The 18,397-nt window shown below is 36.9% G+C and overlaps 1 protein-coding gene across 3 annotated transcripts in view; it reads left to right on the top strand.

Annotated features, from left to right (window-relative positions):
• Positions 1-18,397, top strand: part of LOC5568988 (nose resistant to fluoxetine protein 6) — a 134,347-nt gene that overhangs the window by 100,768 nt on the left and 15,182 nt on the right. For all 3 annotated transcript variants that reach the window (XM_021849377.1, XM_021849378.1, XM_021849379.1), the window contains exons 4-8: positions 5,171-5,457; positions 5,519-5,653; positions 5,859-6,117; positions 6,185-6,350; positions 12,894-13,199. In XM_021849377.1, the coding sequence (XP_021705069.1) occupies positions 5,171-5,457; positions 5,519-5,653; positions 5,859-6,117; positions 6,185-6,350; positions 12,894-13,199 (1,153 nt within the window). The remainder of the gene's footprint in view (positions 1-5,170; positions 5,458-5,518; positions 5,654-5,858; positions 6,118-6,184; positions 6,351-12,893; positions 13,200-18,397) is intronic.

Below are 18,397 nucleotides of genomic sequence, written 5' to 3'. Positions count from 1 at the left end.
CAAATTTGCTTTTTATTACTTTCATTAACTTTGCAGCAAACTAAACAAATGTTAAAAATTTTATAGAAAAAGTTATGATGAAACATATGATTCGTAGTGATTTTCACATACAACAGCATATATCTTAAAAAGTAAAAGAGATAGAAAAGTTTAGTTTAGCCAAAGTTGTTTCAAATTATCACTTCTACAACTTTGCTGAAGACACCATATGTCTACCTAAATGTTATGAAAAACTAATTTTTTGCACCAAAAGATGCGCTTGAAAATACAAAAAAAAAACTTGTCCCAATTAACTCCGATAGTTCAATCATATTCTTCAATATAATTTTTAAATGACTATATTTTTCATTCCAACAACTGCTGGTGTGTGCATGAATTTGTGAAATTGTGAAAACCTTAGAAGAATCTTAGAACTTGGACATTAGACGCAATTACCTCGCTGAACGTGGCAAGTGGGACCCATCCAGTTTCATGCGTCAATCCACATCAGTAAGTCTACCATTGCAATAATAGAATTGTTAGATCATAGAATTTTAATTTTGTGTACACAGGAGATCAACCATAAAATACGTAATGCTACCTTAAAACGTACATTAACCTTCCAGTCGTCGTGCGGTCTGCCATTGTCAGAACCACCGCGCTGCTGTTGTGAACGAGAAGCGAGTTTTTTCAGCAGTGTTGTACAAAATACAACATCACGACGACTGAAGTGTTAAATAGTGCGTCACATCGCACTAAATATCTACTGAAATTTCTTCACTAAAAGCGTAAACATGTTCAAAATATACAAAATTTATAGGTTACTTATAAAAAAGTAGCACGTAAACTTTCAATAATTGTCGATATTGTAAATTTGTTCTGTTATCATTGCTACGCATGGCAGAAAACCACTTAATAGGATGGAATTGTTTCCCACAACTACTAAATTTGGTAGAAAGAGCAAATAAAGTTCAATAAAAATAGAAAAAGTAATTGTAACTATGATATATTTTGAATTCCATCTTTGTCTTTATTCAATTTTGGATTCGTATTTCAAAAATAAAAAACAAAATATATAAAAAATAGGCATTTTCCCTCCCTCAAAAATAATTACGTTATTTGAGATTGATTTAATTGATAAAAATCATTTGTTTGAATGTTTAGTGCTACTCTCTTGGAACATGTTTGAAACATGTAGGAAAAGTTTTTATTCTAGTGCTTGTTTTGATGGGTCCCACTATACACACAAATACGGTCGTAGACTTTCTGGTGGCCAGATAACCTGCCAGTCGACATACCAATCAGTTTGTACAACTAATCCAAAGTATATGTAATGTTTAGTATTTCGATACTTGTTAAACTTTCACTCGGCTGGTTAGTTGTAAACCATGAATCATAATTCTTCATTCTTCATGCAACATGCCTCGTACAACTTGTACTACCTTCGGGATGCTAGGTTCGCCGTAGAGTACAGCGAGCTCATGGTTCATCCTTCACCGCCACACACCGTTCTCCTGCACGCCGCCAAAGATCGTCCTAAGCACCCAACGTTCGAAGACTCCGAGTGCGTGCAGGTCCTTCTCGAGCATCGTCCACGTTTCTTGCCCATAAAGGACTAGACCGGTAGTCAGCGTTTTGTACATGGTACATTTGGTGCGGGGACGAATTATTTTGACCTCAGGTTCTTCTGGAGCCCATAGTAGGCACGACTTCCACAGATGATGCGTCTCCGTATTTCACGGCAAACATTGTTGTCCGCCATCAGCAAGGATCCGAGGTAAATTAATTCATCTACCACCTCGAGGGTATCCCCGTCAATCTTAACGCTGGTTCATATGCGAGCCCTGTCGCGTTCGGTTCTGCCCACCAGCTTGTACTTTGTTTTTGGCGCATTCACCACCAGTCCGACTCTTGGTGCTTTGCGTTTCAGATGGGTGTACATTTCTACCACCATTTCAAATGTTCTTCCGATTATATCCATGTCATCAGCAAAGCAAACAAACTGACTGGACCTTGTAAAAATTATGCCTCGGCTGTTAAACCCGGCTCTCAGCATGACAGTCTATAGCGCAATGTTGAACAATAGGCACGAAAGTCCATCACCTTGTCTTAGCCCCCGGCGGGACTCGAACGAACTGAACTGTTCGCCTGAAATCTTTACGCAGTTCTGCACACCGTCCTTCGTTGTTCTAATCAATCTTGTGAGCTCCACGGGAAAACTGTTCTCGTCTATGATTCTCCATAGCTCTATGCGGTCGATACTGTCGTATGCCGCTTTAAAATAAATGAACAGGTGATGCGTAGGGACCTGATATTCCAGTAATTTTCGGAGGATTTGCCGTACTGTAAAAATCTGGTCCGTCATCGAGCGGCCGTTCACAAATCCGGCTTGATAACTTCCCACGAACTCATTTGCTATTGGTGATAGATGACGGAAGATGATCTTAGATAATACTTTGTAGACGGCATTTAGAATAGTCATCGCTCGATAGTCCTCACATTCTAGCTTGTCGCCTTTTTTTTGTAGATATGACATATAACCCCTTGATTCCACTTCCCCGGTAGCTGTTCTGTCTCCCAGATTCTGACTATCAGTCGAGACAAGCGACGAACTTCTCCGGGCCCATCTTAATAAGTTCCGCTCCAATACCATCCTTCCCTTGTTATTATTGAGCTGGTGAATGGCATACTCAACTTCCCTCAAAGTGGGAGCTGGTTGGTTGCTATTGTCCAACATTCCGACGTAGTCATTTCTTCCGCTGCCTCGAACCTCCGTGCCCATGCTCTCAGCGCCATTCAAATGTTCGTCATAGTGCTGCTTCCACCTTTCGATCACCTCGCGTCCGTCCGACAAAATGTTTCCATCTTTATCCCTGCACATTTCGGCTCGCGGCACGAATCCTCTACGGAATGCGTTGAGTTTTTGATAGAACTTTCGCGTTTCTTGGTGCAACAGCTCCATTTCTTCGCATTCCGTCTCCTCCAGGCGGCGCTTTTTCACCTGGAACAGACGGGTCTGATGCTTCCGCTCCTGTCTATAACGTTCCACGTTCTGTCGAGTACCTTGCTGCAGCATTACTGCTCGCGCTGCGTTCTTCTCCTCCAGAATCATTCTACACTCCTCGTCGAACCAATCGTTCCGTCGACTCCGTTCAACGTAACTAACAATTTTAATTTTCTCGCCGGTAACGTTGATGGCTGCTTTAATTGTTTCTCAGCAGTCCTCGAGGGGGGTTTCGGAGAGCGAATCCTCTTCCGGCAACGTTTGTTTGAGATGCTGGGCGTAGGCTGTGGCGACATCTGGCTGTTCAGTTGCTCAAGGTCATATGTCGGTACCGTAGGTTGGTAACGACGGAGAGTTTTGGGCGCAGCTTTAGCATTACCAGGTAGTGATCGGAGTCGATGTTAGCGCCACGATAGGTCCTGACGTCGATAATGTCGAAAAAGTGCCAATCAAACGTGGTCGATTTGCGATTCTGTTTGCTGTGATGATCTCCAGGTGTATCGGTACAGCAGGCTATGTAGGAAATAAGTGCTACGAATGGCCATATTCTTGGAGGTGGCGAAACCAAGCAGTCGAAGGCCATTCCCGTTCGTCAGGCGGTGGACGCTGAACTTTCCAATTGTCGGTCTGAACTCCACCTCCTGGCCAACCTGAGCGTTTATGTGATGATCTTGATGTCGTGGCTTGGACAGCGATCATATTCACGTTCAAGCTGCGCGTAAAATGTATCTTTATCATCATGAGTGCTTCCGGAGTGTGGGCTGTGCACGTTGATTATGCTAATGTTGAAGAATTGGGAGCTCGCACTATACAAATCTCAGTCAGCACATCGTTGGCGAATAGTGTTTGGTATTTCAATACCTAATAAATAATGCGCTCTCGGGTTAGGCATTGCATATACAATAGAAAGCGTTATGTTTGGATGGGCGTTTAATTCTTCCGAAAGAGGTACGCTTTGCAAAAGAGGATTATTCAGCTGAAATCGAATTAAGGTTCAGGAATTCTGCGTCCATGAATCCTCTCTTGGTTTAGCGGTAACGCGCCCTGTCATGAGTCATGTTAGTCGTGAGTTCCATTCTCGCCGAGAAGACGTGTAACTTTTTCGAAAATTTCACATCTATTTATTCATCTAATTCAATTGCAAAGTATATGAAATGTTTAGTTTTTCGGTAGTTGTTAAACTCAAAACTAGGTTAACGCACGAATCTCCAGAATTGAGTGGAATGAATTCAATTTTGAGTACTTCATTTTCTCCGTTTACAGTGCTCAACCCTTGGCTCAACCACGTTTTGATTCTGCCGACAGAACGCTTGCCCTTTTTTCACACTGTCACCAATACGTTTGCGAAAACGGTTTAGAACTTGCGATGCAAATAGAAATCTTCTTCCAAGGCCCGCAACATCCCCTCTTTATCAATATTTATGAATTTCTCGTACAGCTGCGGCACCCTTTCCTACTTCCTGATCCGCTGCGCCGTTATAATTATAATCTTGGGTCAACGTCAAATCTTCTAGCGCCTCTGGCCTACGAAGCTTATTCTTTTTGAAGATATAATTTTTCGTCAACTTACCGATCTCCAAAGGGGTCATGCACAAATTACATCACGCTCCAAGGGGGGAGGGGTCCGGTATAGCGTGACAAGCCTTACAAAATTGTGTGAGGCCTTACAAAAAAAACGTGACAAGGGGGGAGGGAGGAGGTCCAAAAAGTCCCAATTTAGCGTGACATAATTTGTGTACCATCCCAAACTACTAATATCAGTTACTAATATCGACTACTGGGGAACTAACGTATTTTCATCTGTCATGGGGGGTTTGTAAATGAAATCTTCTGGAATCAACACATATATGCTGAAAGTATTGATGCAACATTTGAGATAAATAGGTTTTCGAAAACCACCCAAGACGAAGTGAAAAAAGATGCCGAAAATACAACAAGTTACCCTATGTGTTACCAGGAGCATCCTGGTATGAATGAATGATGGCCCATTTTATTGCAAACAGTCTGCATTTAATCTTTGAATATTGCAAAAAATATTAGCTTTTATAAAACATATATTGAAGGATTGCAATCATTGCGCATATATTTTTTATTTTTTTTTTGTTTTGTATTCATGGACTTTTTTTCATTTCTGCCCTTTACTGCATTCATTACCAGATAATAGAAATTTAAAGATTTTTCTTACAGCTCAGCTACAATCATTGTCACACTGCTACTGATTGGAGGAACTGGGTACGATTTAGTACTGAGAAAGAGGTATGCAGATAAAATGAGAATGAAGAAATATTCAAAGGATCTCAACTCCGAATCCTCTTCTGGTCTGGGATGTACAACGTATGACCTCACACAAGGTCTTCCGGACAAAGCAAACAAGGCAAATTGTACTGCTTTCGGCATACCTACTGGAGTGAATAACAATAACTCTGATGAAAATTTAGCAATTGAGCCAACCCCAGCTGACGATGAGAAACTTGGTACAATCAGGTGTTGTTCTCAACATTATATATTTTGATGTTAATATTCGCATACTTTCAGGCGTTTGTGCTGAGCTGCTGTTGTCGTTTTCTGTGGTTACCAACTTCCAGGCGATCTGTGATAAGAATGTTGGAAATGATACGATTCCATCCATCCATGGGTTACGAGCGATTTCAATGTTGTGGGTTATTTTAGGTAACGATTACATCTCATTGCAGAGCTGACTTCAATTTTTATTGTAATTCTATGGAGGAACTGTTTTTATGCTTTCAATGGGTTCAAAATATAATACCGGTTTTTCGTTTCAGCTATACGACATAGGGCATATATGTTTCAAAATGCTTTTGTTTCAGGCAGAAAAATATCAATCAAAAACTACTAATCACTTGAATAATTGCAGGGCACACAATGATTGTTGTCTTCAAATACTCTGATAACATGGAGCTACGAAAAGTTGTCGAAAAGGAAGTATTGTTCCAAGCCATCCTTAATGGCGCGTACAGCGTGGACACTTTCTTTTTCATCAGTGGATTTTTAGTATCCTATATATATTTCCGCACTAATGCCAAAGGGAAACTAGAAAAACTCACTCAAGGCGTCAATGAGTTCACAGCTGGTACTTATCATTTCTTTGGATTAGTAGGATACCGATTTGTGAGGTAAATTGTTCAATTGAAAGTTTCAATATAAAATGGATCTACTAATAATCGACGATATCCAACTCAGGTTAACTGCACCCTACCTTTATGTCCTTGGAGTTGTAGAAGTCGTTATGAGATATTTGGAACAAAATTCTGTCTTTGAACCCCCTACGCAGGACCACATAAACTGTCCCAAATATTGGTGGAGAAATATCATGTATGTCAATACATTTTTTCCTGTAGAGCAAATGGTAAGTTTAGAATAAAATTAATGAAAACTCAAACTTTGTAGTTGTAGTTGCTTATACCTTCTATAGCATCGCTATTACCAGATGTCAATTACAAGTTTCGTAAGTTTCTTTTATCATTTTAGCCGGCTTTTCCTTACACCTAATACATAGACAGTCTGCTAACCAAAGCAAGCCTATCGGTCATAATTCACCTCATCCCCTATACACATACACTCCCACATGAACTCACGTAGACGAAGTGGTACTGTCAGCCCACAATTATGGATCGTCTAAGGGTCATTTCTAAAAAAAAAGATCATTGTGACGTTTAACAAAACAAAGAATATACCTCAAAATTCGCGGTTATTTACGAAAAATGCCAATTTCGTTAGAAATTTCAAATCGACTTATATTACGGATCAGAGCACTAAGCTGTATGGAAAATTTCGATACTTCCTTAAACCATTACCCGTGAAATATTAAGTTAGCTAAGTTATTTCGACATTAAAAAAACACCTTGAGCCGCGAAATACGCCTACATGTAGACAATTTCCTAAGGAAATTCTACACTCTTAGAAGTAATTCGTTAACGTTGCCTAATTGAATAAACTTATGGAAGTTGTAACAACGGAATCGTTTTCGGCGATGTAAATTTTAGTAACAATCGCAATTTCCTAGCTCATACAGTTTGCAGATGTCATCTTCTTATTTTTCTTCTTGGCGTTACGCCCTCACTGGGATAGAGCCTGCTTCTCAGCTTAGTGTTCTAATGAGCATTTCCACAGTTATTAACTGAGAGTTTTCTTTGCCTAAGTTGCCATTTTCGCATTCGTATTTCGTGTGGCAAGTACTATGATACTACATATATGCCCAGGGAAGTCAAGCAAATTTCCGTAACGAAAAGATCCTGGGCCGACCGGAAATCGAACCCAGATAGCTTCAGCATGACTTTGCTTTATAGCCGCGGACTCTAACCACTCGGCTAAGGAATGCCCCTGCAGAAGTCATGTGAGACATGAATCTTTGGTAGTCCCGACTAAGGGTACATAACAAAATTATATCAGCATATGTTATTATGTTATAAGTTTTTTTCGAACATAGGTTGTTACAAACTTGATGCAGGATGTTGTTAAAATAACTAAAATTATAACAAAAAGTGTATGAATAGTAACATAAACATAACAAAATATGTTTTAATTCTATCAAAAACATATCCAACCAAGTTATAATGTTTGATACAAAGTATCAAAATTATAATACTGTTCGGTATACGATAATATTGTATATTATTGAAATGCATAACTATCTATTTATTTTGTTATAAAGTTGTAAAAAATGAATAAAAAAATATCTTAAAGGGAAATAAAACACATTATGTTATATTTCTGTTTTATTATGTTCTATGGAGAACGGAGCCTAACAAAATTGTATCATAATATGATATGCATATCATATTCTGATAAAATTTTATTATATTTTTGTTACAAGCCTCTAGTCGGGGTGCCATCCAAAATGTCAAAAAAAAAATTATTTCGAAAAGATAACAAATTTACGCATGAACCAAACGTAATTTTCGCAAAAACCTCATTTCTCATTAGCTCATGAATGTAAGGCACCATTCATAATTTGAAAATATTCCATCAATGAATGATGATTTGAACATTTTTCGAGATGAGTGATACCGATCAATGTTACCCCTCTGTCAATGTTACCCCGGTCAAAACAATGTTACGGTACGGACAAAACAATAACACCATCTCAGCGCAAAATATTTATCTCGCTGATTATTTTGGTTTTCTTTCTAATAATAAAAAGCTTTCAACAAATCTAGAAAATATGAGGACTAGAAAAAATATGAAATTCATATTTGAAGTTAAAAACACGAGTGGCCAAAATAATAAGAAATTATTTTTCGATTAAAACGGCATGTGCTATTTTGGTTGCATTCTATTACCCCGAACGCCACTGCCCCGAATTGGTCACTACCCTGAAAGCCATTACCACGAATGGGTCATTACCCCGAACAATATGAAATACAGTGCAGTATCTTGTCTTGCGGTAAAAAAATGAAAAATCATCTGCGCGTTCACCGCTATTTGCGCTTCTTGGCGGTGACCATTAGTGTGCGACAAAATTAAGATTCTCGCTCCAGTCCACTTTTTGGATTGCATTTGGGTCCCATAACAACTGTGCAAAATTTCAGCTCGATCGGTGAAACTATATTTTAGCGCCAGCCGTTCAAAGTTTGTATGGGATTTACTATGGGAAAACTTACTTTTGCAAAGAAAAATTACCAGAGGCCGCACACTGGGGCAGAATCGAAAAAACGCGGAAACAACCTGTAGTTCTTTGGAATGAAGAGATAGACGTTTGATGTCTTCTGCGAAAATGATCCTTTCAATGAGACCGATGTTTTGGGATGAAGTTATATTTTTTAATGTTATTCGCATAAATGACTCATATGCCATTTCGGTAAAATGGCAGTTTAGGTGTATGGTTTCTTCGGCAAAGTTGATCGTTATTTTATGCTGAAAATAATTGCTGAAGACGTCAAATTTCCAAGGCCTACTATCTTTTGAAATATAGGCATTTAACAAAAATATGTGCTAAAGACCGATATTTTTAGGTTTGCTTGTAATTTTTTAATTAAAATACCATATATCACCTGTGATTATCTCATTAATTTACGTAAAGCAGGTCTGGTGAAAATTTGATGGTAAAAATAATATTTTGTTTGATCTTTTTCAGTAAAATTTTCGAAAAACAGGGATATTGCGTATAGGCCATTCTTGCGATCGGGCAAGTTCGGGCAGATGTTTTCATCGCCATCCACTTGCGAAAGGTCAGAACATTCATGTCTTATTTTTTTCAAGGATATGATATTTAATATATTTTTTCTATGTGATCTGGAAGTATGCTAAGCTTATAAAGAGATTAAAAATTATTTTACTTGACAATGTAAAAGTTTTCCAATAAAAACAAAAGTCCACCATAATTATGGGCATTCTTGCAATGTACTGGTAGCTAAATGTACTTAGCTATTTGCTTTTTACATTGCTTGTATATTTGCTACTCGCAAAAACGCCGTAAGTGCCAGACTCATTATTTCAAAACCATTTCGGTCGAGTGGAAATTTAGGTATATGATTTCTTCGTCGATCGTTATTTTAAGCTGCAATCAATTGCTGTAGATGTCAAATTTTCAAAGCCAACCATTTTTTTGAAAAACAGACAATCTTTTGATAAATTTTGCTAAAACCGTTATATATATATAAGTTTTGTGTTTCTTTAGTTTGAATACCATTTATCGCCTCTAATTATGTCATTCATTGACATAATACAGAGCTGGTAAGAATTTGATGATAGAAACAAAAAAAATGAAAAAAAAATAACAGAGATAGGCCTATAGGCTATTCTTGCAGCAATGAAACAAAATTTTTGTTTTACTAACAAATTTTTACCAGCTCTGCCTTATGCCAATGAATGACATAATCAGAGACGTTAAATGGTATTTATACTAAAAAAAAATACAGAACTTATGTATATAACAGTTTTTAGCACAATCTATCCATAAAAAATATTAGGTTTTGGCAATTCGACATCTTCAGCTATTGTTTTCAGCTTGAAATAACGATTGACTTTGCCGAAGAAAGCATATATCTAAATTTCAATTCGACCGAAATGGTGTGATATTATGAGTCTGGCGCTTAGGACCTTTTTGCGAATAGCAAATATACAAACAATGTAAAAAGCAAATAGCTAAGTACATTTAGCTACCAGTACACTGCAAGAATGGTCATGATTATGTTGAACTTTTGTTTTTATTGGAAAACTTTTACATTGCCATATAAAATAATTTTTAACTTTTTTGTAAACTAACTTCCAGACCGCATAGAAAAAATATATTGAATATCATATCCTTGAAAAAATAAGACATGAATGTTCTGACCTTTCGCAAGTGGATGGCGATGAAAACACCTGCCCGAACTTGCCCGATCGCAAGAATGGCCTATACGCAATATCCCTGTTTTTCGAAAATTTTACTGAAAAAGATCAAACAAAATATTATTTTTACCATCAAATTTTCACCAGACCTGCTTTACGTAAATCAATGAGATAATCACAGGTGATATATGGTATTTTAATTAAAAAATTACAAGCAAACCTAAATATATCGGTTTTTAGCACATTTTTTTGTTAAATGCCTATATTTCAAAAAATAGTAGGCCTTGGAAATTTGACGTCTTCAGCAATTATTTTCAGCATAAAATAACGATCAACTTTGCCGAAGAAACCATACACCTAAACTGCCATTTTACCGAAATGGCATATGAGTCATTTATGCGAATAACATTAAAAAATATAACTTCATCCCAAAACATCGGCCTCATTGAAAGGATCATTTTCGCAGAAGACATCAAACGTCTATCTCTTCATTCCAAAGAACTACAGGTTGTTTCCGCGTTTTTTCGATTCTGCCCCATTGTGGGCCGCGCATTGACCCCTATAAAAATTCTGAACACAGACCTTGATAGGTATTTCTACGATGAAGAATATTGCCGATGACCGTGAAACTATCCGACACTTCTAAAAAAAGTTATTCAATGAAAACCGATTGGCAAGGCCACGTTGATTAACACGTGAAGGAATAACAATAATAACAAAATTGGGCAAAATTAACGAATAGTTTATGCTTAATAACTTTTTTCACAATCATCGGATTGTTTTGCAGTCTTTGACGATGTTATTCATTCTCCAAATACCTAAATCTAAATATCGATGTCTGTGTTCAGAACTTTTATAGATGCCAATGGCGACCTATGTCGATTTTTCTTTGCAAAAGTAAGTTTTCCCATAGTAAATGCGGTGATTAAACTTTGGAAGGAAAATCCAATTGGCGAAGAAATTCAAAAACTTCGGTTCAAATAAAGATCATTTGGGCGAATTAGGGGCATATGAGACGAGGCACGAAAAAATCCAATAAGTAACGCGACATTCATATGAATCCCCGAAAAACCAACGCTACAACATCTAGCCGTTCAAATCCAGGATGTTAGGCAAAGATTTGTCGTTTCGATTGTGTTGTTCATATATGACCCTCTGTTAGTTTTCAACTTTCAGGGGTGATCGGAGCAATATGGGCCGCCTAAGGGAAACCTCATGGAATGCATAGAAAAACAGCAAAAACTATGGTTTAAATGCATGTGACTTGTACTATAAAATGTTATCTTCCATGTTACGTCGATAATAAATGTTAACATCAACTTGAAAATTATTTTAGGAGTTTTTTGGAAAACCATGTTTTTCTACGTGTTCACCAACCATATGGGGCATTGTGAGGCACCCTACGGGGCAGTATGATCCACCGCATTCAATCGAATGATTTTTATTTGAAACAGTATAGAGAAGAGTTAGTGGTGAAGAGTACATTATTGGAAAGGAAATTGTATTAGCTTTGCTTGAAATTATTGATTCTAGCGGCTTATTTTTTAAAGATACATAATACATAGTAAACAGACCATGTTATAATAGTACTAAATTGCGATACTTGGCTCAACTTATTTTCTAGCAAAATGTTCCACTTGTAATGGAGTATAAAGATGACTAAGCAGTAAAAAATAATCTGGTATACTTAGGCAATGCATTTTTATGTTCAAAACATCGTTTATTTTGCAAAAATCTAGGTGGCTCATTTTGCCCCGCCCCTTCATCTTGAAAATAATGTATTGTTTTTCAATAATTTTGTTTACGAACAAATCAAATTTCGCTCACGAACTGTTAATTATGATCAGATGCTTCAATGGGTTGGTAAAATTTACCAGAATTATAAGGCTTATAGGCTTAATCGAAAGCTTTCAAAATTATAAGCTTTTCATGACGACGGACAAATTTGTACATTTTTGTCAATATCTTGAGTGTTTAAACGAATATTCTTACGGTTTTTATTGTAGTGGCTATTTGAGACATCCTTTAGCAGATCATAATGACACTAGACATTAAAACACTGGTTTTTGAGGTCAAACCCGGGGTGGCTCATATTACCCCGTATGTTCATATTGCCCCCATTGCCTTTATTCATTTCTCTCGTCGCTCGCTTGCGATTCTATCCATCATATTCCACTTTGAGTAGTATCGCACTCACCGAGAAAAGCCAATGAATGCTAATAATGACATAGTAAATCCCATACAAACTTTGAACGGCTGGCGCTAAAATATAGTTTCACCGATCGAGCTGAAATTTTGCATGCGACCCAAATGCAATCCAAAAAAAAGGACTGGAGAGAGAATCTAAATTTTTCATATAACCGTGTCCCAGGCTAGTGACCATATTTCAATTTTGTTTTTTTTTAACAAATATTTTCCTTTCTTTTTTATATGATGAATCCTTGTTTTAGTAAACTGATTAATTTTTAACATTGTTTATCAGCTTTGGTTGGTTAGACGTACAAATATCGTTAAAGTCTCATGGAATATGCATTCGATCCTCTTTTTTAAAGATATTTACATAACTTGAGTCATACATTTGGAAAACTAACATTTAATATACTTTTTTTCTCTTTTTCAGTGCATGCTCTGGAGTTGGTATCTAGCCGATGATACGCAGTTTTACATAATTGGAGCTGTCATTCTGATAATTGCGGTTAGACATTTCAAGTTTGCTGCTGGCATGCTGACAGTCTTTATGGTTTCTTCGTGGGCGACCACGGCATATATAGCATTCTCGAATAATCACATGCCAAATGCTGATGATCCTTTTGCACTGTTTGATAAGATTTATGACAAACCATGGACTCGGTTAGGTCCCTATTTAGTAGGCATGTGCGTTGGATGGATACTGTTCAAAACCAACTGTAAAATAAAAATGTCCAAGGTGGGTATCTAATGCAATCTAATTCACTTTTAACGGCCCTACTTATTACGACTTTCTCTCTACCTCACGGTTCTATGCTACTCATGAATATTCATGAGATATTAGGTATATTATATTACCGTTTTCGGGGGTAACAGCGCGGCAAATATTAGAAATACTGATATACATTTTTTTGCAATTTCTCATCGTAATAGGCTGTTTTTCATCATGCCAACCTGTCATGAAACGGCCTAGTATGCAGTTCATTAAGCAACGCTTTCTCATTACGCAACTTGGCAAGCCTCGTAGGGTAAATTTACGACTCGTGCTGTAAAAATCATCATTCTGCCACTTGTTCCGTAATAGTAGTTTACGGAACAAGTTGCAGAATGATTTTTACAGCACGAGTCGTAAATGTATCCTACGAGGCTTGCCGAGTTCTGCAACGAGTTACGTACAACATTTTTTGCAATTTCGTAGAAGACCACTTGAGGGTATCAGAAATTATGCCGGAATGCATTAACCATCATTTTACAATTTCTGAAAAATTGTTGTGTAACGATTCATTACGTAACTCAAAACAGTTGCGTAATGAGAAAGCGTTGCGTAATGAATCTTTACAGCACTGGTTTCAGTTGCGTAATGACTATTTCCGCACTGCATACTTCAGTGCAGGAAAGCAGGCCGTTTCATGACAGATTGGCGTGATGAAAAACGGCCTATTACGATGAGAAATTGCAAAAACTACTATTAATTAATTATACTGCCGTCAGTCCCATCTGTAAAAAGTAGGCATAGAGAAAATGGTCGGTGAAATTCCCAAACTCGTTTTCCATGCGAATATTCAAAAAATCCAGAGGATTGTAACATTTTCAAATCTTAATGAAACTTTCACAATTTGTTTTTTGCAATTTCTCATCGTAATAGGCTGTATTTCATCACGCCAATCTGTCATGAAACGGCCTACTTTCCTGCACTGAAGTATGCAGTGCGGGAATAGTCATTACGCAACTGAAACCAGTGCTGTAATGATTCATTACGCAACGATTTCTCATTACGCAACTGTTTTGAGTTTCGTAATGAATCACAACACAACGATTTTCAAAAACTGTAAAATAATGATGAATACATTCCGATATAATTTCTGATACCCTCAAGTGGTCTTCTACGAAATTGCAAAAAATGTTGTACGTAACTCGTTGCAGAACTCGATTTTTACAGCACTCGTCGTAATTATCCTACTCGGCAAGCTTCGTAGGACAAATTTACGACTCGTGCTGTAAAAATCATCATTCTGCAACTTGTTCCGTAAACTACTATTTCACTACGATATATTTCTGGGAAAATATAAATATGATCAAAACACGGTTAATTTATGTGTAACGCTGTGCGGAAATGTGTAGTGGGACTGATATGCGGTTACTTTTCATTATGGAACAATTTGACTTGATGTTTTTTCCTACTTTTTCCGAATAAATCTTTTTATCTCAGCTGAACGAGTATTGGAACATATGTTGAAAACTGAACTCAACTCAGTTTTGATGAAAATGCAGCTGGGACTCACCTGCGATTTACGGCAGTATAGGGTGTCCCAGGAAGTACGGACACGACTTTAATCACGGAAATCATAGTAATTTTTCCTAACATTTTTTTTTCTTTATGGCATTTCAAATACTAGATGTGATAACTTTGTTTAATCAAATAGCTTTTTAACATCGAAGTTTCTATTTTTAGAAAATTAATCTTTATCTGGCCAAAAACCTTACTCTTTTGTTTTGTTGAAGTATAACTATTTTTTAATCTTTCATAGTGGTTAGTTCAAGTTCGTTATATATAAGATTATTTATATAAATTTTTATTTGAAATTTTATTTGGATTTGCTAGGAAACATTTGACAAAACTGGAAAATTCTTCAAAATCACTAGTTTTTTTCTTCACATAAGACACTATCACAAAGTTATAATTTCTCATGTATTTCAACAGGTATAAAAAACAAATTTCAATTAAGTCAAATTTCTATTCTTTCGGATAGGCAGCATAAATTTTCGATTTATTATGTTTTAACGTAATAAAATAATTTCTTTTTAACCCTTTTTCAATTCGGCCATAAGCTGGTTTTTCGTTTTTATTCAAACTTAATAATTTCCTATGAAATAAATGATAGTTTGATCAATAACTTTATCGATATTGATAAACGCATATTTTCAGATTTTTGTAGTACGTACCTTGCGATCTAGCACAAATTCTGTAAACCAAAGTTACGCAGACACAAGCAGTTGAACGCCGTTTTGAAATGTAAAGTGAAATATATCGTTCCAGATCCAAAATATATGCTTGATGGATGCAAGAAGCAAATGCGTTAATTTTTTTTTTTTTTTTTGTAACTACAATAGTCTTCAAATGGCAGCATGGTGAAGTTGTGCCCATACTTTCTGGGACACCTTCCCTAAAAACATCATCAGCTGCAATCAAAAAAATAGATCTCGAAGAATTTTATTTTTAATAAATCATTGAAAACACTAGTGACATAAGGCCTTTTCTAATGATCAATTTAAAGATTTTATTAAAAATATCACTTTTTAGTGGATGACTACTATTTCCAAATCTCACTGTCAGGTGATTCATACCGTGTGGGATCGAAATCCGTACAGCACCGAAATTCGTACACTTGATTGAATTTTCATTATTTAAGTATTAAAATGAATACATATACAATTTTAAAATTACACATCTAATTACAATAAGTTATAAGTTGTTGTTCATGCTAATTTGATACAAGTAGGCCATGATTTAAAAATCGTAAAAATCAAAATGTGACCGCTCATAATTGTAATGATTGGTTTGTGTGCCTTCTTAGTGATTTGCTAAGAAGACTGAGAATAGTTTCCAACATATTAATAGTCAAATTCGCATTCTGTCTGAACCAACTGTTGACCATGATGACTTCTTATAGTGAGTATTTGTAATTCCTCAGGAGTAAATGATATTTCTGAGCAGTTCAATAATTGTTTGGGAGGACTATTGTGCTGTACGGATTTTGATTCATAATTCCAAATTGAATCTTAATCCCTACAGTGCAAAACTTTAACATATTTCATCACGTTTCAGCCAATAAATATGATAGTATGAAGCTGAAATAAAACGCTGATGATTAAGGAAAAGGCGTTGAAGCAGTGTATAATGGCCAATAATTCCCGAAAGCTGCGAATGCTGTAGGTATTTTGAAAATCACCTTCAGAGATGCAGTAATAAATACAGGAGATAGGCAAAATGATTGAGATAGGCAAAATTTTGCCTAAACTCAAATGCTTATAACTTTACAAAAAATGGATGAAATTGGATGCATCCAGAAACAGTCGACGGCAAATTTAGTCTAGTATCAGGAGCTTGCTTGGCCATGCATATTAGCCTTCGGACACCGGAAATGTTCCGAATATTCCGAGATCATGTTCAAATGGCATTTTTTCTGTGGTTTGTATTTTTGTGCGATGTGAAGTTGTATAGATGTCTACAATTTTTCTTGAAATAAGAACTAATTAGAAGTTAAATGCCGGTGAACGGATTAAGATTCGTTAGAAATCTTCAGATATATGACCATTTCCGTAAAACTGGTTCCGAAAAATATGGTCAGTCATGTTCGCATTTCCAATCATGCATTTAGGGTAGGTGTACCAGTTATGGCCATAGTGGTTCCCTATTTCGCCATACGTGATATCTTGAATGCCTTCACATTTTGAAAAATCTTTTGTGTTTTAGCAGTAAAACAAAGGATAAATCTTGATGTTAAAACATTCAAAAAGATTAAAATTGTAAAAGTTATCCAAATTTTGCATATGGCCAAATAGGGAACCACTATGGCCATAACTGGTACACTTTCCCTACATGTAAATATTATCCGCAGCTATATCCAAATGGGCATCAAACTTCAAAATTGTGCTTTCGGCAACATCGTTAGATGCACGGACCACTGTATAATAGGTGCCCTGGGGGAAATGGCCGATTAGGAGCATGTCTGGAATCATATCAATATGGGTGTCAAACTTCAAAAGATGGTAAAGCTCCCGGGAGCATTTTCAGAACCAGCGGCTGCTAGAGCACTGTATAACAGGTTACAAGTGCCCCGAGAGACTTGGTCATGTTCCGAATTGGCCAATTCTCTAGGGTCCCTCGGCATATACTATAGAGTGGTTATTACATCTTGTGGTTCTAAAAATGCTCCACATCCTCCAAGGAACATGGAACCTACTTTCCATGGTAGACGGGGATTCTAAAACTGCTTTCGGAAGCATGAATTTTATAAATATTAATCTTTGTTACCCAAAATTTATATGATTCCGTACATGTGTGAAATTGGCCATTTCCATTGGAGTACCTCCAACCTACTATTCAGTTGTCATGGCAGCCGGTGGTTCTGGAAGTGCTTTCGGAAGCATCACCTTCGAAAATATTAATATTTGATACCCATATGGAAGTAACTCCGGACATGTTTTGATTTGGCCACATTCCCCGGAGCACCTGGAGCCTACTATAGAGTGGTCAGTCGGTGGTTCTGGAAATGCTTCCGGAATTATCATTTTCAAACATCCTGAAGTTTGATGCCCATACTGATATAGTTCTAAATATATTCCAAATTGGTCACTTCCCCCAGGGCATCTGGAACCTACTATAGAGTGGTCAGTGCGTCTAATTATTCTGAATATGCTGCTGGAAGCATCATGTTGAAGTTTGATGCCTACTTGGAATAAAATTGACGTCTTTAGCATTTGAGTTTTGAATTTAAGGCAGCTGTACGGATTTCGAATCACGGGTGTACGGATTTTGATTCAACCTTATTAGAGTGTACGGATTTCGATTCAAGACAAGTGATTTTAATTCTTGTCTTTTTAAGGTTTCTACTAAACTTCAGGCTCATTTTGGGATTAAATATGTCAGTCAGGCAGCACTGGATGGAGGCAGTCACCTTTGACGACGCTCCTGTGAAAATTTAATTTTAACTAGCGAAAAACGCGGACCTAATGCTGTTTTAGTGACTAAAGAGTTTAGTTGGTGATCGCGGACCAGTGTATAGTGAAATTTAAGCGTTTCCAGGACATAATTTCCCCTAAGTAACGATTTTCAAACGCTGCCTACTGCGTGCTAAACATAACCTTAATTCGTGGTCCTCAACTACTGTCGCTACGTTACGACAATAACAAAACATTGAAGTGCGTGTAGATGAA

The sequence above is a fragment of the Aedes aegypti genome, chromosome 3 (assembly GCF_002204515.2).
Source record: "Aedes aegypti strain LVP_AGWG chromosome 3, AaegL5.0 Primary Assembly, whole genome shotgun sequence".
NCBI classification, from domain to species: Eukaryota; Metazoa; Arthropoda; class Insecta; order Diptera; family Culicidae; genus Aedes; species Aedes aegypti.
Note: the sequence above shows the minus strand (reverse complement) of the source record. Positions and strands in the feature narration are given on the sequence as shown.